Source organism: Esox lucius, chromosome 7 (genome assembly GCF_011004845.1).
Source record: "Esox lucius isolate fEsoLuc1 chromosome 7, fEsoLuc1.pri, whole genome shotgun sequence".
NCBI lineage: Eukaryota > Metazoa > Chordata > Actinopteri > Esociformes > Esocidae > Esox > Esox lucius.
This window is the reverse complement of record NC_047575.1, coordinates 45,200,768-45,226,534: the sequence shown is the minus strand read 5'-3', so window position 1 is coordinate 45,226,534 and position 25,767 is coordinate 45,200,768. Positions and strand designations below refer to the sequence as shown.

The following is a 25,767-nucleotide window of genomic DNA, read 5'->3' as shown; positions in this document are numbered from 1 at the left end:
CAACAACATACGTTTTGGACAGGTGAGAAGAGTTGAAAACACATCATGAATGGAACATAAACTATAGGTTTTTCACTTTGCTTGATATTATAGGCGGTAAACTATGTCTGGGAGAGTATGCTGAAGTGCACGAAAACATTTAAAACCGCAATTGTTCATTTTGTGGGGGTCTTGCACTGTAATTCCCCAACACTTCAAATTTAGTCCAAAAAGACATTCAAAATGCAACTGACAAGAATAGTGTTATAGTCATAACAAATTAATGTTTATTTAGGCTCCGCATTGTGCATTCGACCTGGGCCAAAGGTTTTTACCTGCTTTTCAGTTTATATTTTCTGACAGTCCGCACACCTTAAAGAAAATGCCATTGTCTATTCTTTTAGTTTCTGCAAAAGTAAGGTCAGAATTCATGCATGGTACAGCACAGTGTCAAGTAAATTTCTCAAGTAAATGTTCTTGTACTCGTCTTTCCAGTGTGTGCTAATGCATACTGATTCAGAATACAGAAAACAAGGTGGTCAGCTCAGTATTCATATAGGTTTACTGTAAGTTACCTATTTATCTTTCTGAAAGTCCAGACAATTGTCGCAATGGTGGAAGTGCTCAGGTTTGGCTGTACTCTAAGCCCTGGTTCTCTCATTGTCATGCATCTGAGAACATGGTCAAGTAGTGATACACATTATGTTGTTCCTCCTCACTCTTGTCCACATCCTCCTCTCTCTCTGGTGTTGTCATTTGTTGTTCCAAAACACTTGTGTACCATTTTTATTCATGCCAACATCCTGACCGCTTAATGACTAATTATGCTTGTTATTGTTTACACTGTGACAACTATAATTTGAGTGTTAATTCAAGTGGTTTGAGTTTGGTATGTTGAATGGCAAAGTTTTCCACATGACAACATTGTGACAACTGTGCTTTACAAAGAGTTGTGAGAGGGTTTTGAAAAAAGTCTGAATGAAAATGAAATTCTTATGAAAACAGGTGAATAGTTCATGGCCTTCCATTTGGCACTATACAACATGGTTTTGTTAGTTTTTCATAGAACCAGTTTAAGTGTGTTAGCGATTACGGAAAACTGTAGGCCTAATAGGAAAATGGTTGATATGACGATTTATTACTTTATTACTTTATTGTTTTGCTTGTTGCATTCATAACCTGGTGCAAAATATGTCATTATCAGTTTTAAAGTCTCCAACGAGTCGGGTGGTTAATAAGGGAGACCTTTGTGTCTTGTGATTGTTTTGGTGTTTTCCCTTATAAATGGTATCTGCTTCGACCTAAACAAAAAAAAATATTCAGGCAGATTTCTGGCAATATTCAGTAGATATGCTAGCAGAGGAATACACACGGGCTCGTTAAGCACCATACTTTGGTGTCTCTAGATGGCGACAAATACTAAGAAAATAGGCTTAATCTAATTTGGGTTTACGGTATTATTCAAATCGGGCAAAACAAATGTGGGATTTTTTTCTATCCCCCTAGCGGCGCCAGTTGCAAGAATAAGGTGAGGAGGTAGCGTTTGGATTTGGGGGCTTGGTTCAACTCGCTCGGTTGCTAACGGAACCTGCCAGTCTCTGCAGCGCTCCGACTGTCTACTTTCCCGCATCAGCACCGCTGTGCTTGGATTGCGTCTTCTCCCTTCTGCCTGTATCTGCGCTCTTTGCCTCCCATATTTGATAAGATATAAGAAAACAGCAGGCGAAGAAAGGAAAAAAATACTTTTTAAAGTGTGTCGATCGTAAGTATCTGTTATTGTTTGATGTGATTTCATTTTGTGCGGCTGGAAGGGCGAATTACACGGCTAGGTTAGTGTGGTTAAAGCAATATGAACGTAGCACACACGATTTATCTGGTCATCTCATTCGCGCTGGAAAAGGTGCTTTTTACCTTTCTATCATGTAGTTGAATATATGTAATTTTGTGAATTTGATTTTAAAATTATATTTCAATTACCTTAAACCACAAATATTGAATTTGATATACAATCTTTAGAAACATCTGACGGATTATTTAGAGCGTTTTATTAGCATGTATATATAATTGTATAATATTTTAGATCCAATGTATGTTCTTTGTAAGTATACTTTAAATCCAATTTATTTATAAAACGTAGACGTATTTATTTGCGTGGTCGGTGGATATTTTGGAATGTTTTAAATGGCACACAACAAACTAACATAGTGTGTCATTTTACAGCATCTGCTTGAGAACTGCACTGTTTCCCACTGGTAAACATGGTTAAACTGGGGAGTAATCTACAAGACAAAGACGCTAAACCGGTCAGTGTGGAGGATGGCTTCCAAAATGTGCCTCTCATCACTCCCCTGGACGTCGGTAACCTCCAGTATGGAGCCCCCGACAAGGTAAGACGGACAGTTTGGCCTCCTCTTGGACTCACACTCCTTGTCGTATGGCCCAAGCAGTTACATAATTGATGTGAAAACCTGTCCCGTAATATCAGTTGCCCTCTGGGGCCTTTGTTTAAAGCACAGGCTAAAGAAGCCGTTTTGTACCTGGGATGCTCATCCATTTCATGAAGCCAGCGAAACATTAATTTAATTTACTTTGACATGGGTTTACATTTTTGGGTCGGCGCTGATGTCTGACACTGATTATTACACAGGATGATGAATTGACAAAAGCTGTATGGCACAGATATTCTGTTATTATGCTTCCTGGGCTGCCTTGCTTCACTGAACGTTTGAGTAATTGATTGGAGGGATGATATTTGTAATTGCTTAATAATTCGCAATATTTAATTTGACTTTTGAAAGGATTTTTTAATCACAACAGCTGATAGGCTCCATATGAGTTTGTGTTCCTCTCTATAGGAGTGATGGGCCCAGGTACTTAGTTGTGTTATCCCGGTTCTACCTGCCAGAGTCATTTCATGCATGTTTTACCTCAGCAGTGAATGCTGATATTCGTTTGACAATGAGGATATGCCGAAATAATGCTCCTCTGCTTTATTTGTCAGCTCCCAGCTTATCATCGGCATATTTGATCAGTGGCACGGTAGAGCCAGTGGGCCAATGCAGACTGAGCCCCGACACTCTGCTGTAAACATTCGGGAATTCATTCATTCGAGAACCGTGACACTTTTGCAAAATGGGGATTTAGGCCTCATCTTGGATTCTGCTGATGAAGGCACAATCTCTCAGCACGATTGTTAACTGGTGTGGCCTGCCACTCCGCACAGACTGTTAGCATTACAAACGAGCCCTCTGTCATTTTTCACTGGGGGGGGGGGGTCACAATAGCATGCCCTTTTCTCTTGTTTTACCACAGTGTAATATGGGCAGGCTCTGGGGAGACTGAGGCTGTTGGCCATTATGGTATACGGGCACAGACATAACCTCTTTATCTCTTTATTTGTCTGTCTGTCCCATACACGCCCGGGGGCATATTTTCAAATCTTCAGGGGCTTTCATACACCTCTCAAGTGTCATATATGTAACAGAGGGTCAGTGTAGGTCAAGAGCAATGTTTTTCAGCTATGGTAACTGTCAAAATGGATGAGTACATAATTGGCGGGTTGATTTGGAGATGGAGATGTTGAAGTGGGCTGGCCAGTAGTTTACCTCAGGGCGGTTGGATAACTAGAAGACATGAGTAGGTTCTCATGGGCATATAGCCTTGGAAAATACCATTGAGCTATTTGTTTTTAATGTGAAATTGTTGACATTTGAAAAAGTACAGTGGAGGTTGGTTTCACGACCGGTTTTGCAGCAGTCCGTGTCTGTGTTTGAAGAACAGGGACAGCTAATGTCACAGTAATCACTGGGAGATCAGAGGTTCAGAATGGTCTTTGCTGTCTTTGGGTGTACGAAGAGCTGACGTCTCCAGATTCCTCTCAGAGCTCTATTATTTCAGGCCATTTTAGCCCTGTCAGAGATTGAAAGGAGGTTCATGTTTTCCCAGGATTACATTTTCACTCTCCAGTGAAAACCCCCTTCACCCACCCCGGTACTGTACGGGTGATGCTGGTGTGTTTTTCTTAGAGTTTATTTCCCGGTATGTTCAGAACATAACTTTTAATGTCTTACATTGGGGAGTGTCAAATGTTTATAAAACAATGTCTGAAGTAGACGCAAGAGAAACTAATTAATTTCACCTAATCCCTTGTACCTTCTGAAAGCATTATCATTAATGTAGGGTCATAGTCCAATCCGACATTCTGTGTCAGTAGGTTTCAGTAGTTTTTGTTCCTCTCCAAGCGTTTGCATGGTACTTAAACAAATCAAACAATTAGCTTGCCATTTGCATTCACCCGGACTCTGTTCAATCGTAGTAAGTCAAATAAAAATAATAATTTGCGACCAAAAACAGACGTTTTCTGGAAAGGACAGACGTTTCTTTTACACACTAGTCAGTCATGGATGACTGAACACGATGGCAGCTGAAAGATGGCCGTCCCATCAGCCCCATGTCATTATCACTTCTGAAGAAAAACACTTCTTTGGGGCTCTTATACATTACATTATAGTAATTCAGTCATTACACCACCTCCGGCAGTGGCTGGTCTCCCATCCAGGGACCAACCAGGACCCAACTCTGCGTAGCTTTAGACGCTAACTAGAGATGGAATGCAGTGTGCTGTGCTGCTGGCCAGACGCTTACAACGTATTTTTGCTTAATTGCTTGAACTGTTGCTAAGGTTATATTTAGTTTCATCTTTTGAAAATACTGTTGCAGCAATTGTTAGCTAGTGTTTGACATGGCTTTGTATTGACATGGCTTTGTATTGACATGGCTTTGTATTGACATGGCTGTAGCACATGCTAACCAAAGAGCAGTTTTGAAGTGAACATCTAAGCATAGAGTAGAATGATGGTATTAATGTTATGTTGAGCGGGACATTCATGCAAGCAAAACAATTCTAATCATAATCCAATAGTAAAGAGTAAAATGCACTCATAGGCAAATTACAATGGTTTATTTGCTGCTCTATGATAATTCTACATGTTCTGCCACCAATGGTGCAGACTGCCCTCCTGCTGGGATGTTAGCCAACACAACCATACATTCATTAGATATAGACCTTTTCTTGTGTTGCTGCAATACTTTCAAATAATTTGGATATGCATTATATGGGACATAAATCTCCCATCTCCCATCTCCTGCAAGTAAACTACTAAAGTAGCTAAAGCTGTCTAAAAGAGACATTATACAACCAACTATCTGAAGTAAATGTGTGGGCTTGCTTAAGCTGTATGACATTTTTTGATGCATACAGGTGAACAACATTTTAAAAAGGAGCTGCTCAACCAGACCTTGATAAACTGACAGATGTGTTTAAGCAGGGCTGGAACAAAGCCAATCTTCTGAATATCTGAACACATTGCTTCCGAAGTCTTTTACACCGTGGCCTAAGATTCTCTGTTAATGTAAAATGACAGGAGATGGTAGGCTTAATGGGGTCAGAGTTAGCCTCTGATTTCCCGCAACACATGTTGTCTTCCTTCTGCATAGAGATGATGCTGCCAGGTTTTTGTAATACAAATGTAGGTAGAACTTATGAAATTCAAATATGTATGAATCCTGTTCTAAACACGGTTGGCTGTGTGATAGAGCATATCTTTTTGTTGTATTTTCATTTCAAAATGCACCAAATGTTTTCAATAGGTGAAAGGTCTGGACTGCAGGCAGGTCAGTTTAGCACCCAGACTCTTTTACTACGGGGCCATGATGCTGTAATATGTGCAGTTTGTCATTGTCTTGCTGAAATAAGCAAGGCCTTCCCTGAAAAAGACATAGTCTGGATGGCAGCATGTGTTGCTCCAAAACCTGTATATATTGTTCAACATTATGGTGCCTTCACAGACGTGAAAGTCACCCATGCCATGTGCAGTAATGCACCCCCATACCAGATGCTGGCTTTTGAACTGTGCACTGACAAGCCAGATGGTCCCTCTCCTCTTCAGCCCATAGAATGCGGCGTCCATGATTCCCAAAAATAATTTCAGATTTTGATTCATCAGACCACAGGACAGTTTTCCACTAAGCCTCAATCCATCTTATATGTGCGGCGGTGTTTCTGGATCTTGTTTATACACTGCTCAAAAAAAGTTATTATCACAGTATAACACCAAGTCAGTTAAACTTCAGGGGTATCAATCAATCCAGTTAAGAAGCATAAGTGACTGTGAATTAATGTCACCTGTTTTGGTGCAAATGAAAGTGACAACAGGTGCACTGGAGATGTAACAGCAAGACAACCCCCAAAAAGGGAATGGTTTTGCAGGTGGTGGCCACAGATTGCTCTCTCCTTATCCTTCCTGACTGATTCTTCTCCAGTTTACCTGTTTTGCTAGACAGGGCTGTAGAAGGGCATCAACTCAGCAGCAGGACTGGTATCTGCTCATTTGTGCAAGGAGGAATAGGAGGAGCACTGCCAGAGCCCTACAAAATGACCTCCAGCAGGCTACTGGTGTGCATGTTTCTGACCAAACTGTCAGAAACAGACTTCATGAGGGTGGCATGAGGGCCCAACGTCCTCTAGTGGGACCTGTGCTCACAGCCCAGCACCATGCAGCTCGATTTGCATTTGCCAGAGAACACCAGAATAGGCAGGTCCGCCATTGGTGCCCTGTTCTCTTCACAGATGAGAGCAGGTTCACACTGAGCACATGTGAGACGTGAAACAGTGTGGTGATGTTGTGGTGCACATTATCCTGCCTGCAACATCATCTAGGATGACCAGACCTTGTTGGGAGTGCATACAGGCACGTGGGGGCCATACGCACTACTTAGTCACATTATGAGTTGCCGTGACGACATTCACGCAAGTTGGATCAGCCTGTGATTTAAACTGTTTACTTAGAGTTTCGGTGTGAGTTTGAATGCAGCCCTCAATTGGTTGTTGATTTTGTTTTCCATTGACTGTACATCATTTTGTTCTCAACAAATTACACAATGTACAGTAAATATTTTTATCTTTAATATATCGTGTTTATCGAGACCCAATGTGTGATTTAAGTGTTCCCTTAATTGTTTTTAGCAGTGTATATAGGTTTCTGTATATAGGTATATAGGAGCTTCAAATTGCATTTGTGGATGCAACGACGTCCTGTGTTCACAGACGATGGTTTTCGGAAGTGCTCCTGAGTCCATGCAGTGATGTCCACTACAGAATCCTATCTGTTTTTAATGCTGTTTTGCCTGAGGGCCTGAGGGCCAAAAGATCACGGCCATCAAATATTGGTTTTTGCCCTTGTCCCTTTGGTACAGAGATTTCTCCGGATTCTCTGAATCTTTTAATGATATTATGTACCGTAGATGATGAGATCCACAAACTCTTTGCAATTTTATGTTGAGAATTTCTTTTAACTATTTGCCTGCACAGTCTTTCACAGAGTGGTGAACCCCACCCCATCTTTACTTCTGAGAGACTCATCCTCTCTGGGATGCTCTTTTTATACCCAATCATGTTACTGACCTGCTGCCAATTAACCTAATTAGTTGTGAGATGTTCCACCAGGTTTTGTTTTTGCATTACACAACTTTTTCAGTCTTTTGTTGCCCCTGTCCCAGCCCATTTGAAACGTGTTTCTGGCATCAAATTCAAATTTGGCATATATTTTTAAACTAACAAAATATTTTCTCATTTTCAACATTTGATATGTTGTCTTTGTACTATTTTCTATCGAATATAGTGTTTAAATAATTTGCACATTATTGCATTCTTTTTTTCTTTATGTTTTACAGTGTCCCAAACCTTTTGGAAACAAGATTGTAAATGGTCAGTATTCTCAATGTTAAATGGTCAGTATTCTCAATGTTATACTACCACTCAGTGTTAAGTGGTAGTATGGTCAGGGTTACTAATGGTATCAATCAATCAAATTCCTCAGCAGTTGTCACAAAGTACTTATGCAGGTACCCAGCTTGAATCCCCATGGATTATAATAAGACATAGACTGTGGCCAGAAAATACTTCCTAATTAAGTTTTGGTAAGTGTATGGTATGGTTGGTGTTGATATTTGTATACATTTATAGAATAATTCTCAGACAATTGGTCAGTATGGTCGTTGTTGATATCTGGTCAGCATGGTCGTTGTCGATATCTGGTCAGTATGGTTGTTGTTGATAAGCAGTCAGTATGGTGGTTGTTGATAAGTGGTCAGTATGGTCGGTGTTGATAAGCGGTCAGTATAGTGGTTGTTGATAAGTGGTCAGTATGGTCGGTGTTGATATTTGGTCAGTATGGTTGTTGTCGATATCTGGTCAGTATGGTCGGTGTTGATAAGCGGTCAGTATAGTGGTTGTTGATAAGTGGTCAGTATGGTCGGTGTTGATATCTGGTCATTATGGTCGGTGTTGATATCTGGTCAGTATTGTCGGTGTTGATAAGTGTTCATCAGTATGGTCGGTGTTGATAAGTGTTCATCAGTATGGTCAGTGTTGATAAGTGGTCAGTATGATCCGTGTTGATAAGTGGTCAGTATGGTCGGTGTTGATATCTGGTCAGTATAGTCGGTGTTGATAAGTGGTCATCAGTATTGTCGGTGTTGATAAGTGGTCAGTATGGTCCGTGTTGATAAGTGGTCAGTATGGTTGGTGTTGATATCTGGTCATTATGGTCGGTGTTGATAAGTGGTCATCAGTATTGTCGGTGTTGATAAGTGGTCAGTATGGTCCGTGTTGATAAGTGGTCAGTATGGTTGGTGTTGATATCTGGTCATTATGGTCGGTGTTGATAAGTGGTCATCAGTATTGTCGGTGTTGATAAGTGGTCAGTATGGTCCGTGTTGATATCTGGTCATTATGGTCGGTGTTGATAAGTGGTCATCAGTATGGTCAGTGTTGATAAGTGGTCAGTATGGTCCGTGTTGATATCTGGTCATTATGGTCGGTCGGGATCATTTTCAGTTCATGGTCCCAGCTGTACTGGGTCACCAGGGCTACAGAGAGCTACAGGGCAACAAAGGGACAAACGGGCCTGGGAAACCCAATCCGCAGTGTCCTAGTGCTGAGGGATTGGGGAGGAATTAGATTTGATCCTGTCTGGATGCCTGCAGGCCATCTTGATTGGATGGCCAGTGATTTTAGAGAAACTAGCTGAGCTTGACTTGAAGTAGCGGAGCTGCAGTGCGTAGTGAAGCGTGGCACATGCAGTGCTTTTGCTGAGAATTCAGGCTCCCTGGCTGGGCTTTGGGAGGTATGTTTTGCCGAACCTGCTGCTGTTTGCTAGGGTGAACTGCCAGGCCGGTAACCCGGCCTAGATGTCATCCAAGACGTCTGGATGGTGTGTTGACACTTTGTTCCCATTTCATCACATTACTGATTTTACCAGCGATGCAGTGATTTATCTGAAGTTACTCAGGTTATGGGATACGTCTTTAATGTTAGCCTTTTCCAATTAGGTGCCATGTTTTTTACCTGGACTCTGTTCCTTTAAATTAGGGTAGTGATTTAGGGAACTAAGCTACCATTTGGGGAGCATGGGATGAGAGAACAGGTGCAATGCAGACAGCCCGGTATCTCAGGGGGGAAATGAAAATGTCACTATGATGTGGAGAGAGAGAGAGGCTGTAATGACAGTGTTCAGTGTCTTTGTTGAGACTTCATGACAATGTTGTGCCATTTGTCCCAGGTGATTCTGAGAATGCCAGTACAGTACAAGGTGTTTGTAGGTGTCATTATTTCTGGAAAGGTATTGCTTGATCCGTCATTATGCTAGCGCCATTCAGCTTCCTGTCACTTGACAGGTGATGGAGATCTTGGAGAAGGTCTGCAGCTTGATTTATCTGATAGCAATGGAACACTCACTGAGGACTGCAATGGTGAACCAGCAGCAGAAAGTGCTGAATTCATCCGTTATTTACTTCATCCGCCGACACCTTCAATGTGACTTTCACACAAACAAACGCAAGGAGGCTCAGAAGGATGTAATCACTTACAGCCCCCCCCTTGGTATTTTGACTGCATTTCCAAGCCAATTTCGGTGAAGAACGGCGGAGTGACACTCGTGGGACGTGTCCCTGCTCACTATTCCTCTACGTCGTGTTAAAAGAGCGTGCGCTGGTTCTGACTGGGTGGGCATAACGTGGGGCAGGGCCAAAAATAGCCAACAACTACAGTTGCTCGGCAGAAGTGGTGTTTTTTGGCGATTTTTACATTTTTCTTTGCGTTTGACCTCAAACGCGTAACACGTAAATGGCGATTCAGTGTTTGATGATGTGTACTCATCCAGTTTTACCAGGTGAAAGTGGTAGGTCAAATAAAATGAATGAGCAATAACGCACGAGGTGGTGTTGTATATGGCCAATGAACCTCATTAAGGGCCGTTCTTAGGCACAATGCAACACTGAGTGCCTGGGTACAGCCCTTAGCTGTGGCATGCTGGACATATACCACAAATCCCAAGGCGTGCATTATTTCTATATGAACCAATAAGCAACGCAAATAGTAACAGTAAGGGAAGTATATACCACACCCCATCGTGCCTTATTGCATGAACGGTTCTGTATACTGAATTCCAGCTTTAACCCATTTGCTGTGTCACAGTAATTGACGCTTTGTCCTGTCCTTTCCCTGCAGGTGGTGGTGAAGACACGGACCGAGTACCAAACTGACCAGAAGAAGACCAAGCTAAAGGTGCCAAAGGTCGAGGAGTTCACCATCAGCTTCACTGATGGTGTGTCAGAGAGAGTCAAGGTACTGGGAACTTTTATCTTTTTAATTTTCTAGGACAGACCAACTCTTCACTCAGGATGTCACTTTGCTATGTTGCTGACTGCTAGCATGTTTAATTTTAGAATTCCGGTCTTGTATATAACATAGTGTTCCTGTGGAGATACCTTAGGGAATTTATGCAAAAAACTTGATCTGGATGTTTAATTCCTTAGGTGCTGTGCAGGGAGCATGATGGTAATTGGGTTGTCGTGGTAGCCAGAACTCATGCATAAACACATGAATATCTCTGTACTACTTGAGCCTAGGTTCAACAATACAGTGTTAGGAGGGGTGTCAGGGGAGCCTCGTGGTCAAGAGCTTTAAGAGAAAGATTGCCGGTTCTAATCCCAGAGCCAACAGGATGAAAAACCCTGACATTTTGTCCCTGAGCAAGACAGTTAATCCTGATTGCTCCCGGGACATTGCTATAAACAACAATCTGTTTGTAGCACTCATACCCGGTAAAATAACATCATTTTTTTAAGCATTTGAGTACAAACAAGTCCAAGGTGAACATGCCGTTACTGGATTCAACGTTATTAGCCGTTATGCGGTGCGTTATGCGGTGTGTTATGCGGTGCGTTATGCGGTGCGTTATGCCGTGCGTTATGCCGTGCGTTATGCCGTGCGTTATGCCGTGCGTTATGCCGTGCGTTATGCGGTGCGTTACGCGGTGCGTTAGGCGGTGCGTTATGCGGTGCGTTATGCGGTGCGTTTGCTGTGTTGATGACACTGCCAACCTTGACATCCAGTCATTCAGAACACGGGAGCTAGCGAGCGTGTACTGAACTGTATACACGTATGTGTGCTGTCCCCGCCCAGCCAATGGATGTCGGGGGACCACGACAAATGTTTGTCGTGGGGCTGCAACTGTAGACCCACCGAATGTGTTGATTTTCTACTTTAGATATTCAAGAAGGAATTGATATACGTTGGTCTAAGAGCTCTGGGGTTGCTCAAAGCCTGGAGGTAAATGACTGACCTCATCCACAACCAGCACACCTTCTGATTTGGTTGGCATGCATAGCAACGGTCATTAGGCATTTGGTCCCTAGACACATCAAGTGAATGGGCTGCGATTTCTCACAAATGCTGGAGAGCGAAGGCTATAACCATTAGGTGCTACAGATTTTTGATTGAAGAGGGGGGTTTTAAGGAGTCTGGGGGAGGGAGGAGACCCGAGGGAGAAGTTTGCTTTTGACGTAAAGGGCGTTTGAGGAGCAGCCAGACTCGGAATCAGAGATTCAACGCAGAGTCTTTGCCGCTGGTCTGTGTCATGGCTGACTGGGAGGCTGGCCTCTTCTGCCGGGCTCTCAGGGGGGCGGAGCGGGAAGAGGTGTGACCCACCAATGCCTGGCCCCGCCTCCCACAGTCCAAGTACGGGACAGACACATTTGACTTTGGCGGGACCCGGTGCTGTCGTCAAACGTCTGTTTGGACGAAGTGGAGTTCGAACGAGGGGCCTTTGTCACAACTCAGCCTGCCGATTTGTGCGTTTTTGGAACCGAATGAGCTGTGCTGTTTTCTGACCGCCCTTCATTCCCAGCGCCAACTGTGGGGGGGGGCACATTTCCAAAACTGTGCAGATGGGGTTGATGGATGAGATGCTCAGAGTAGAGGACACACGATAATCTTGTTCGCCTTCCTGTGATTGCTCCCGGCTGATTTGAGCATGACAAAATTCCCCACAGCTACTTTATGTTGGAGGTGGGGGGGGGGGGGCGCAACGTTTTTTTCCCCCTCATTAAAAGCCGAAACAAAAAGGAAACTGACGGTCTCTTGGTAACCGATGCAGTTAAGTACTGCATATTAACATATCATGTCAAATGAAGGAGGGATTTAGGAGGACTCAGTAAATGTTGGGAGACGGTTGGAACGGCTGAAGAACGGGTGGGTGGATGAATACTTGGATGGAGGGATGGGGTTCGGAGGGCAGGTTGTGGACGGACGTTTGATAACACACACGCAGCATGTCAAGTGGAACGCACTGCAGAGACCTGCCCATGTCAAACACCTCTCTTCCAGGGCCTATAATTATCTTCACTTACTTCTGTTTTATCTGATGGGGGGGGGGGGGGGGGCTGTCACAAGCAACACTTCACTCCAGAAAAGAGCTACGTTCTGTCAGGGTAATTGCGGTTCTAAATTCATTTGTGATGTGCGCAGTTGTTTCAGAAGGATGAGTAATGCCTTAAAGAATTTTCTGAAGCCTTTACGCACTGTCAGTTGGAATCCCCTTAAAAATCATATTTGTACTAACCCTTAACCCAACTCCAGAAAACTAGCCATAACCAGGGCCAAGGACAATCTCCCCATTTCGCATATATTTCTGGTTTAAACACTGATTGGGTTAATGTAAGTCCCTGATAATATAGTAAAACCTGTTCACACACACACGGGAGCAATATACAGTGTATGGTGTCCCCATGTGCGTGCAAGTAAAGCAGAAAACATGACATGAAAGAGAAGGGAGCTGAGATGCCTGTCTCTCTCTCTGTCAAGGGACTCGTCCGTTCAGAGCAGGCAGGCAGCTGAAGGAGAATGGGGTTTCTCTCAGGGAGCATCTCTACATTTCCAACAATACTGCTGGATCACCAGGAGACACAGAGAGGGAGATGAGGTAGAGAGAGATGAGGCAGACAGATGAGGTAGGGAGAAATAGATGAGGTAGAGAGAGAAGGTGGGAGAGGGAGATGAGGTAGAGAGAGATGAGGCAGACAGATGAGGTAGGGAGAAATAGATGAGGTAGAGAGAGAAGGTGGGAGAGGGAGATGAGGTAGAGAGAGATGAGGCAGACAGATGAGGTAGGGAGAAATAGATGAGGTAGAGAGAGAAGGTGGGAGAGGGAGATGAGGTAGAGAGAGATGAGGCAGACAGATGAGGTAGGGAGAAATAGATGAGGTAGGGAGAAATAGATGAGGTAGAGAGAGAAGGTGGGAGAGGGAGAAAAGAGAGAGACTGAGAAGTACAGAGGAAAGGAGGTAAATATGGAAGGTAGGAAGATGAGATGGGTTGAGAAGTTAGGGGGAGAGAAGGACAGAGAGGGAGAAGGTAGAGGGAAATGACTGTAGAAAGCAGGGATACCATACGAAGTGGTGTGATGCCAGTATGGGTGGACATTCTCTGTGTTAAGAGACCGCACTTGTTTCTCAGAGGCATCACGTTGACCCCAACTGTATATTTACTCGAAAGGTTTACTTTTTAGTGTGCATATCGTGAATTTCTCATAATAGCCAAAATATTTCACCTCATCATTAATTATTGCAGTGGAAAACTAGATGCTTGCAGGCCAAATATTGTGACCGACAGACGGCTAAGGGACTCAGTGCTGACTTCCATTCACAGTTCCATTGGACCAAAAAGAACAGCAAACAATGGTTGATAGTACATGCCAAAGGGGCGATTTCTTTTTGTCATTTGAAAAACAACAGCATATTCCGAGCTGCTACAGGGGACGAGGACTTTTGTGTGAGTTGATTTATCGAGCCAGATGGCTTTTTCCCCGTTCTAACGCTCATTAATCCCACTTCTCAGCTGTCTCCAGAAACTCACAATCACAACATCTGAAAATGGAGCTAATATTAAATCCTATAAACCTTCTCTCTAATTCTCCCAGTCTGTATAAAATGGAACATTCCAGCTCCTCCCACCTGAGGGTAAAACAACCAATGGTTCCCCCATGGGCTCACAGCAAAGACCTGACCTCTAAATCGGTTATCTGGATGTGTGTCCTTGATTTACGCGAGTACAGATCAATTTAAGAAAAGTACAAAGATACCGTACAAAGATGTTTTTCGACATTGCCTGATCTCCAAAATGTTATATTATAACGTTATGAACGCGTGACTTGTGAGGGCTAGCTAGCCAGCGACAGACCAGACAATGAAGCTAGCCAAAACCAAACAAACAAACTGACTTTATTTTCTAATGTGTAATATAAAGCGAGTGGATATGAAACAAACTACACGGAGTTAAGTGAAAGTGTCTTAACTGCAATTAAATACTGTCCACGCACAATGTTACCGAGTATGTACTTGGACAACACAAATGTACATCAAACTGTAGGCTTAAACTGTAGGGTTAAACTGTAGGCTTAAACTGTAGGCTTAAACTGTAGGCTTAAACTGTAGGGTTAAACTGTAGGGTTAAACTGTAAGCTTAAACTGTAGGGTTAACTGTAGGGTTAAACTGTAGGGTTAAACTGTAGGGTTAACTGTAAGCTTAAACTGTAGGGTTAACTGTAGGGTTAAACTGTAGGGTTAAACTGTAGGGTTAACTGTAAGCTTAAACTGTAGGGTTAAAGGAGGATGTCCCGGCGCTGCACCCTGCTCCGGGGGCGGAGCCTCCACCTGTCCCGGCGCTGCACCCTGCTCCTGGGCAGAAGCCAACACCTGGCTCCCCGCCTTCCCCCCTTGGGTGTTCCCGTCTTGCGGTCGGGAGCCTGCGCCTTGGGGGGTCCTGGCTGGGGGCTTCTAAGCATCTCTATGTGCTTGGGGGCCACAGTCAGGACATAACCACAGAGGTGCCTCTAGGCATCTCTGCTGTACTGTTTTCTGTTCTCCCCAATTAGAGACTGCTGTGTCTTGTTGTCTCTAATTGGGAAACCTATTTAAGTTGTTCTGTTTGTTTCTCAGTTTGTTGGTCATTGTTAGCTTTGTGTTTGCTGCCATTCAGTTCACTGTTAAACTTGCCTTTTGTTGTTTTGTTTCTGATAAAAAACATTAAAAGCTCTGTGCCCCCTGCATCTTATGATGTAAAAAAATGACTGAAAAAAGGTTTCAGGAGAAGTTAAATTATCTGTCGCCCTTATCTGGTAAATTATTTGATAATTTGATTGGTGGTGGTATGCTCTCTGAAGTAACATAAACGTTTTCTATTCAGTCTGACTGAAGTGTCCCAGTCTCTGTTTCTGCTTCGACTGGTTTTGTCACTTTCTTCGGGTACTCATTTCATTTGAATTTATTCAGACGCAGTCGTTTGTACACTCAGCAAGAATTGCCCCTGATTTCCATGGCGTCGGTCTGGATGTTGGGACTCCTTGTTGGAGCCAGTGTCATTGACGGCTGCTCTCTGCCGGAGTCATCTCTTTGGCCCCGCCTGCCAAGGTGAGCTGGGGGAGCAGTTAATGACTCTAGTTACAGAACACTTCCTGGTTTCTCTTGCAAGGCCCAAGCCATGCCCAACCGTAATTTTCTCCTCTCTCGTTGTTATCATTAGATCGTATTTCAGAAGTGGATAATCTATTGTTCAACTAATTGCCGGCATATCAGCTGGATTTTCAGACAGAAAAAACATACTCATGCAATGACTACCTGTGAAAATAGCCTTGGTTTTACACCATGTACGCATGTGTTGACACCGCTGTTTTTTGGAACTTTTATACCCTTTGAAGAGCATCGCTCTTTACTCCGCTCTGCCTTTATCGCTTTCTTTATCTCACTCCTTCCCTCTTTAGCTCTTCTCAGTATCTCTGCTTGTAGCTATCTTTGTATCCCCCTTCCACCACCCCAACTCTTTCTCTGTGCATAATTAGGCCTACATTGCAGCACTCATTGGGCTCTCTATTTATATCTATATTCATCTTTCCTCCCACTCTCTCTCTCTCTCTGTTCTCTCCCTCTCTCTCTCGGCTCTCTCTGTCCCTCTGCCTCTCCTCCTTTCCTACCACACATAATTATGTTTTGGCAACCTGAGCTGAGGTTACCTTGGCACGGTGTTGGTGAGGTCTTGTCAGTGTGCCATGGCCTCTCTCTCTTGGACTGTGATTGAGCAGAGTAGGCATTTAGGCACAGAGGACCCCTTGAAACACACGTCATCTCATCCTGATGAGTTTGGACACACCTTCCTGTTCAAGGGTATTTATTCAGTTTTGCTATTTTCAACACTGTAGAATAGTAGTGAATACATCACGAGTATGAAATAACACATGGAATCGCTAGACAATCACAAGTGTTGAAAATATCAAAATACACTTTCTGTTGTAGATTCATCAACGTAGCCACCCGTTGCCTTTGTAGAAGTGTATGAGTGTGTGCTTTTTATATTTATTTTACAACAGAACATCCGTTTATCCGCACACAGGAAGTCACGTTAAGTCAAAGCGCGACAGTAATCAGCCAATGCTGTGTATTCTGGACTGTGATGTCTATAAAGTAGAGGACGTCCGGAAGTTTCTCTGAGATCGAGTTTGTAAGACCGGACATCGAGTCTGTAACATCATGAACAACAGACATCGTGAACAACAGACATCATGAACAACAGACAGTCAAATGCTGTAATAAATAATTCAATGACTGTCTCCGTTGACGACCGGCTACACAATCATTATTTCCCCACTGTTCCAACACCGTGATGACAGCTCTGGACACGTCACAATCTCTCAACCAGCACTATGAGGCAGTCTAAATGTCTTCCGGTAAATGTTGTCCAGTTAATGTCATTTCCATATCCTTGAGCCTTTTTAGTTGTGTGTTTACCCACAGGGAATATTTAACAATCCGTTGGAAAACAGCTCTTGTGGGAGTGACCGTATATGTCTATAATTCATTTGTAGGTTATGCCAAGGTGGTGTTTATCCTGCTTCTTGTTTCTTTCCTTTTTTTTTTTACTCTAGCACAAGAGTTTAGTGATTGGAGTGGTATTTCTGACGTTTAATAACGTAAACATGTGTCCAGTCATAGTGAGGCCACACCTGTAAGCCTAAGCCAGGGGTGAGCTTCTATATAAAACGAAAGACCAAGCTGCCACTGTTAAACCCGGAGGTGGCCAGGCTTCAGGGCAAATGTAATCAACTTTCACTCGGTGCAAAACATCCCTCTGACCATTGTTTTCCGACAAAGCCCGGTTAGACGCGGTGTTCTAGGAGGCAGACCACACATTCGGACGGATGTGTCCAGGAATCAAATTAATGTTGAGCAGGCAGAAGGGGGGAGCAAGTATTACACTCACTTAATAGCAGGATTGTGTTGATTCACTGATAACAAAAGGTACCGCTCACTGCGAGAGAGGCGAGAAAGATGGCTCTCCACTCAGGTCTCCGCTGTTTACTGCTCATCTCTGCGCGTTGCATGGATTCATTGAGCACATTCAAGTGTTATCCCTAATGGAAATCCAGATTGTATCTCAAAGTTCACAAGTGTGAGCCAAGGACTGTCTTTATTGGATTTGATGGTATGTTCTTTCACACACCTGAAGCTCCTGAGTGACCTGTTCTAATTGGATAACATGTCAGGAAATGAACTCCCACTGAACGTGACAGCGCTTTCCCTCTGCAGTGGATGTGACATCCTTTCATGTGCAGTCTGGAAAGGGCTTTTTGGCGTTTTAACCGTTCATCGTATGCATGCGCACAGGTGAGACACCGTATCTTCTTGCGTGTAGCGTTGGGCTTCGGCTTGGGGCGGGGCTGGGCGGGGCGGGGCTGGGTGGGGCGGGGCGGGGCTGAACCTTTTTGGGCAGTTGGAAGGGGCCTTTTTTATTGTTCTATTTTCTAATATAAAATATCAAGTACACATATATATATATTTTAACACACCGAGTGTATTTTTTGTAGGAGTCATTTGATCTTCTTCTCTATTGAATGAAAAAAATTGATAGAAGAAAGCTGCTGTTTTTAGCTGTCTGGCGATCTGAACCAGAGAAAAATATTTTTGTGCTTTGTAGTTGTCGTAGACGGCACCACCCCTAAAGGATAACCCACACAGGACTCCCTTCTCCCATGAGAGATCTCCTGTGCGTCACTCCTCTTTCCTCTGGAAACTCAGCTACTACAGTGTAATACCCTGGTGGGCCTCCTCCACCGGGTTGTCATGTAGCCTGCTCCTCTGAAACCATGGACCTCCTAAGAGCTATAGGAGGAAATCTGAGATGATTACATTCAGGGGAAAACCTCAGTGGTTCCCTTAGTCTTATGGAGCTCCCACCATTTTAAGACATCTTAGCCGTTCTTAGCCGTTCTTAGCCTCTGATGTCTGGTCATGTGAAAATGGTGGCTTGAAACTGTTTTCCTTCACCTTATTTATTTTACAAAATAACTCATGCAGACTTATATTCGATCAGGGACCCCTTGATTTTTCTTATGGACTCATCCCCCATTGTTTTGTCTTTGTGTCTTTCTTTCTTTGTCTCGCCGTGACTATAGGCAAGGTTTACCTTCTAACGGCGTAAGACTTGAAATTCAAGACAGGGCAAGGGTTACGGAGAAGAGAAAATGTGAAACTGGCACATTTGGAGCAAAAACATTCATTGGATGGTGACAGAAAGGGCACCAAAGAAACCTCGCACCCATTTGTTGACATTTTCCCCCGCATACAGAATCTGCAATTAATGGAGATTTGACCAGATACCTAATACACAAAGCCATGGCTGACTCAGAGAAGTGCTGAACAGCATGTGGGGGAGAGGAGATTAGGGGTGACGGAGAGAGAGGCAGAGAGAAAATGACAAAAAGCAGTTGTTGTGGGAGCGTGTTGGCATCCTTAAGAGTTCCACCCATCCACAGGACAGACATCTGCAGTGGGCTCAGCTCAAAGAGAGGGAGACAAACACAATCGCCTCTGATTCGTTAATCTGCTTGGATTGCCTTTTGTTTTCCCCACCATCGTCCATGGCTGTCTGAAGAACATGCCGTGTCTGTACTCAAGCACTACCTCTCTACTGTATCCCAGGAACCCATCCTCTCTAACAGTACTGTCACTGTATCCCAGGAACACGCCCACTCTAACGGTGCTGGTACTGTATCCCAGGAACCCATCCTCTCTAACGGTACTGGTACTGTAGCCCAGGAACCCATCCTCTCTAACGGTACTGGTACTGTATCCCAAGGACCCATCCTCTCTAATGGTACTGGTACTGTATCCCAGGAACCCATCCTCTCTTTCAGTACTGGTACTGTAGCCCAGGAACCCATCCTCTCTAACGGTACTCCTACTGTATACCAGGAACCCATCCTCTCTAATGATACTCGTACTGAAGCCCAGGAAACCATCCTCTCTAACGATACTGGTACTGTAGGCCAGGAACCCATCCTCTCTAATGGTACTGGTACTGTATACCAGGAACCCATCCTCTCTAACAGTACTGGCACTGTACCCCAGGAACACGCCCACTCTAACGGTACTGGTACTGTAGCCCAGGAACCCATCCTCACTACACTCCAGGGATGTTCAGCCAGTGAATAAATCCCGTGGCTGTCTGCCTTCCCGGGGATTATGGGCCTATAAGGATTACAGTGACGTCAGATTAGGAGGCCAACAGCAACCACAACATCCCCAACACCAGCAGCAGAGACAGCGACCTTGAGCCCGTCAGCAGGGCAGGATGTAGCAGGCCCAGGCCGAGGAACAGGGGTGTGACAGCAGATGGTCTGCTGGTGTTTGTCTGTCTGTACCAAGACGAGAGCTGGCGTATTTGGTGAAACATTCAGCCTCATTTGATGTGACGTCTCCCTCTTCTTGAGGAATTTTTTACACACGCCAGGAAAACAGTTGGCGCAGGAACGAATACACTTGCTAGTGTTGGGTGCTGCTGGCAAAACCTGAGGAAAAGCCAACTGTGTATTGAATCGAAAGCACAGACCAGATGAAACACTGTTAGCGGGTCAAATTGAAATTGGATGGTGGTGGTCCAGCTGTCTTGACCCAACAACCACTCGATCCTGCAAGCTTACATTTAAATTCTACACAGATATCAGTCTGGTGGGGCTGGGATTCAAACCGTTTGGTCATGGGGTGTTTCCAATAGCCTGTGAGCAAAGTGAGTGTGATTGGACCTCTAACGAATCAAACCAATAACGCACAGTGACTTAATACAAAAGCGCTATAATTCACAACAACAAACAGTACTGTACATCCAGGAACAGGAATCAAACAAGCAGATCAGTAAGTGTAGCTGATTAACATGTCTGAAAATGATTATGGACATCTTTTTCACAAACCTTTGCACATCAAAGGCACCTTAGCAAGAACTAAGAAAATAATAGAAAAACTAAAGCTGCAAATGAACAGAAGGCTAACAAAAGACTAAAAGCATTAGGTGTAAAATTGCTGAACGTTCCTGAAAAATCTATTTTGTAAGTATTTGTTAGTATTCGCCATCACCTAGACTACACCCGTAATTCATGAAAGTGCGCTGATTGGCCCGTTAGAGCCGGGAGCCGGCTTCAAACTGAAACCTGCTAATCCCCAAACAGACTGCTTGCTGTATAGTGATTAAATGTAAGCCAGCAGAATCAGGTGGCTATGCGAGGCTACCAGGTGTCAAACGCCTGGCTGTCCCAGAGAAATAATGGCAGCACTTTAAACGGCCCAAGTGGATGACACAGGGTCACACTCAGTCCTCATCACGGCCAAGGCCAGGTAAAGAAGACGGCCTGTGCTGGACTAGAGAGTGTGGTCCTGTGGTCCATCTTCAGTATCTGTGTACAGAATCCCCGGAACACTGATATTCTGAATACGAGGACACACAGTAGTGGAGCAGAGCTTGCCACTTTGTTAGCTGACAGGATGCTAGCTGTGAGAGGAGTTTCTTACTGGCTCAGCAAATCCTGGCCATCAGCAATGAACTATAGACATATAGGCAGATAAATGAAATGAATAAGACAGCGTGAGAACAAATCCTGGGAGGTACAGGGTTCATTGAGGCGGTCATCATTAATAGTAATGGACCACATATTACGTCTGCCTGAATGAAATCTAGGTTAAGTGCTATCAACAGAATGCATTGAGCCTGTTCGTACTGGAATCGTGTATTTACATGTCATGTAGACAGCTGTGAAGGCAGATTATTATTATTATTTGAATATATATGGTATTACCAAGACTAATTGAGTATTGAATTACTCAATAATGCCTAATGTAAAATGTAACATAGAAAATACTAGTTGCAATATGTCTGTAATTTATGTCAGCCTAAGCTCTAAAGCCCTAAGCAGCCATTTCCCAGTTTTCGGATGTGCGATAAGGCAAAGTAATTTAACAAACCGTCAGACGGAAGCAAGCGTGTGTTCTCACATTAACACACAAGTCAACAGTCATTTAGCCTCTGCTCTCGTCTTTACAAATCACCCTGATCTCTGCTAATCAGACAGTATGATTCCCATATGCTAACTTAGCATTCTGCCTGGATCGTTACTATGGAACGGAAAGGCCAGCCAAAATAGAGGAATGGTTTTACAGTGTCATGGTAAATCGTGTGAAAGTGAAGACACAAAAATGACATTTCAGGCGCCTGCCTGCATCATGGTAAATCAGAGATCTGTAGGTTAATAACACCAATGGTACGCTCAGCCCATTCATAATGGTCATGAAATGGGTCACTCCTATACAATCACATGCTATATAAGGCAGGCAGACAGGCATCCAGGCATTCAGTTACTGTTTGATTTAACATCAAGAAGGGGCGAAACGAGTGACTCGAGCGACTTTGAGAGTGGTGTTATCTCTAATGCCACACACGCCAGTTCCAATATGTCAGAAATGGACGCCTTCACTGGCTTTTCTTGCACACTAGTGTCTGCGGTTTAAGGACATATGAAAAACATTCAGTCAGCGACTGTATTGTGGGCTAAAAGCAACGTGCTGATGAGAGAGTTCCAAGCTATATTGAAACACACTTATCTCTGTCATTGATGGCCTGCTGCAGCAGACGACCACACTGGGTTCCACTAGGATCAGCGAAAAGGCCTCATGTTTGGGCACGTTACCGCCAAAACCGATACGACAACTGGGGAATGGAGAAAGGAATGCCTGGTTTGACGATGCCCAGTGCCGTTTCCTTGAGAGGCCTTCTCCCAGAACCCAACACGAGAGCATCTTCGGGATGAAATGGATCAGGCTTTTCACAGCATTAATGTACTGCCATCTGAAGCAATTGCGTGATGCCATCGCAAACAGTATGGGCCAACGTCTTGGTTCATATCTTCTTCGACACCTCGTCAAATTCATGCACAGAATAATACAGACTGTCCTAGAGGCAAGTGGTTCTGACCTGGCACTGGACAGCTATACCTAATAATCTGGCCACACTAGTGTATAATATCATAGCGCTTTTCTGTGTTCACCCATTCATTCACTCTTCTTCAGTCTTCAGATAAAAGTACCGTTCTTACATCCCTTAGCCATCCTTTACATACATTTGCATAATTTTAATTAACCAGCTATAGCACCCAATCGTAAATTCAGGAGGAGCAGGGAGAGAAAGGAGCCTTTTATATGTTAATGTCTCTCTCGCTATATAATTTTCAGGCCTACCTAGGAAGTACACATTTGTAGCACCAGAAGAATTAGCTATAGACTTATTTATTTGGTCTCAATAATACACAATTCAAAGTTATCTTTTCCGACATATTGGATTGTTTTTTTTCTAGGATGTGGGAATTAATGAGCACAGCCCAAATACGTTTTTTTCCCCCATCGCAGTAATTTCCTCAGTAAGCTATTTGTCCAGTTTGTGCCTGCATCAACTGCATTTTTTAACCAATAAGGGTGCTGTGTTGTGGGAAAATGAAATTGTGAAAGTTGTTTGTCTTCACTGGGCTTAAGGTGGCAGCCATTTACACTGCTCAGGTGACAGCTCCATCAGATGAATTGTGCATTATTCAAATGCCTACTTGTTTGCCTGAATGATGACGGGAGGTTAGTTTGACTGACTGTTGTCTGAGTGCTCTGGAGTGAATGTATCCTGGATATCATGGTGTTGAATGCATTCCATGCATTACAGAACCTTGGTTTAAGATGATTGTATCTCCACATTGATAAAAAGTCTGACTTTGACATTCAGTTGACCGGCGTGTTTGTCATTCATCTTTCCTAGGTGACTATCCTGATCGTCCTGGCCTTGGCATTCCTGGCCTGCATAGTGTTCCTGGTTGCTTACAAGGCCTTCACCTATGACCACAGCTGCCCAGACGGATTCATATACAAGGTAAATGGGCCAGGCTCTTATGGTGCATCGCGAACGACCTTGTACCCTGATGAAGACAGCGTGTCTGTCGAAACGTTGGTCTTATTAAAAAATGATATGCATTTGAGTTTAGGGTGTGCAGCTTTTTCATTCATTTTGTTTGCATCGCGAACGACTACCGACTAGTGTGCTATATTTCACTATACAGCGTGCTACTGTTCACCAGATCCCAGCAGAACCAGGGAACCACCAGGGGCAAAACTTAAAACTAGACTGGCTAATCATCGGTACAGAGCTACCCACGATTAGCCAGCCACAGGCACAAACTGAATTTTAAACGTACCAACTATATCACCATTCATCAGAAACGCCTGGGTTTTGTGAGGCTGTGTGTACCTGAGGAGAGGGAATCATCGTGTCCTCTTTCACGCCTGGCTCTCTCTCCCACGCAGCATAAGCGGTGTATCCCAGCATCCCTGGAGGCGTACTACACGGCCCAGGATGCCAACTCCCGAGGACGGTTCTACACGGTGATCAGCCACTACAGCATGGCCAAGCAGACCACGTCGCGCTCCGTCTCCCCCTGGCTCCCCGGCGCCGCTCCGCACGACGCCAAGCCGCCCAACACGGACGGGCACTGAAGCCCCGCCCCCGGCCGCGCCTCGTCCGCCCGTCCTACATGCCGAGCTTTCAAAACAGGGAGTGTCACGTCCCGGTGTCTCGCCGGGCTCGGAGTGCTTTCGTGTCCGTCCGCCTGCCCCCCCACCCCCCCAACCTCCCATTTCACCCTCCTAAGAATCTCCCCCCTCTGTTCCGGGCGTCTCCCGCCTCTTTTTGCCTCTCATCTCTCTGCTCGTTCATTATTTATCATGACTATTTATTTTTTATCTTGTTATTGCTGTTTTGTATTTGATATCAAACGACTGTTGTGTAAAGGCGCGAGTCACCACGTTGAAATCCACTCGGAGTGTCTGATTCTGTAAACGGCTAGCAAGTGTTATTTTTTTCAAATGTACAAGTCTGTTATTAGCCTGTCTGCATCATCATGACTGTGTGTAATGGAAAGTGTGTTAGCATTAAACACCAGGAGCATGTCTGGGATTCAAGACCAGGCATTTCCATGTCACTGTGCATACTCATACTGTAATCCATTGTTATAGAAAAGGCTTTCCCAGGAGAATCTATTTGTACATCTAGCTACGGAAGGTAAACATGAACAATATTCATTAAATGTCCTGAATTTTCTGAGCAAAGCTAGCTAAGTATTCTCTATCATTATGGTTTGATGACTGAAAACTCCCCAAGTTGTACAATGCCCAGTGCGTTCATGCTAGTTTATGTGTGTGCATTGTTGTAGCTAAGTTTCATGATATATTTCAAAATGAATTCTTGGGGAAAAGAACTTTTATTACCACTTACATTTTGCTTTTGCAGACGGTTCAGCAGCTGTACACTCAACATGAATATGTGGGCATACCTAGGAATAGATACCAAGGACATGGAGATGGTGGGGAATATTCTATATCATCGTCTTTGCCAAAACTCTGGTTTCCGCAATGTTTAGATACATTTTTAGATGAGCTTCTCTGTAGCCTTTTGTTCTGTTTTTTTTTTTATGTTGTCAAAACAGTTGTGATGGTGGTAGTTGATATGTAGCAAAGCCTGTGGTAGATTCTCAGTGTGCATTCTATAGGTTTAAAATGAAAATAAAGCAAGCTGTGACCTGTACAGAAATACTTTGTCCAGGTGTTTTTAATGCCTCAATGAGTGGATTGCATTTTTATTGTTATTATTTTATTATGTTATTCCCCTGGTCCACATCTATACAGGCCACCTATGTTTCAGCCAGCTCTTCTGACTATTGTTAATGAAGTAATTACTGGAGAATTCAAATTAAACTTGTAAGATATCTCATCCCAAAAGTTGTCTATGGGCCAAGAGTAAGTTGGGTTTTGAGAAAATTTTAGGTTTTTATCTTTGCAGTCTTTTTTTGCTCAAAAAACACTACATAATATTAGAAAACAATTCAGTGAAGTGCTTGTTCAGTATCTGGCACCAAAGTCATGGATGCACTTTCATGCCAGATGACTTTACCAAATGCTGTACAAGAACTTCTCTGGATTTCCTTCAGCCCCAGACAAAATGAGCATACATGTTTTTATATTTTATTTCCTAAAATTTGTGAA

The 25,767-nt window shown here is 43.8% G+C and overlaps 1 protein-coding gene across 1 annotated transcript; it reads left to right on the top strand.

Annotated features, from left to right (window-relative positions):
- Positions 1-1,491: 1,491 nt before the first annotated feature.
- On the top strand, positions 1,492-25,315 carry nsg2 (neuronal vesicle trafficking associated 2). The gene is made up of 5 exons (XM_010871137.5): positions 1,492-1,741; positions 2,200-2,366; positions 10,547-10,663; positions 23,492-23,602; positions 24,034-25,315. Exons 2-5 carry the CDS (start codon positions 2,238-2,240, stop codon positions 24,220-24,222), a joined length of 546 nt encoding a protein of 181 aa, XP_010869439.1. The 5' UTR covers positions 1,492-1,741; positions 2,200-2,237; the 3' UTR covers positions 24,223-25,315.
- Positions 25,316-25,767: the final 452 nt, after the last annotated feature.

Excerpts from the sequence above, each read along its gene's own strand:
- nsg2 (XM_010871137.5), top strand. The coding sequence starts at position 2,238 with ATGGTTAAACTGGGGAGTAATCTACAAGACAAAGACGCTAAACCGGTC. Across the intron at positions 2,367-10,546 it reads AGTATGGAGCCCCCGACAAG|GTGGTGGTGAAGACACGGAC; the intron begins GTAAGACGGACA and ends CTTTCCCTGCAG. Across the intron at positions 10,664-23,491 it reads GTGTGTCAGAGAGAGTCAAG|GTGACTATCCTGATCGTCCT; the intron begins GTACTGGGAACT and ends CATCTTTCCTAG.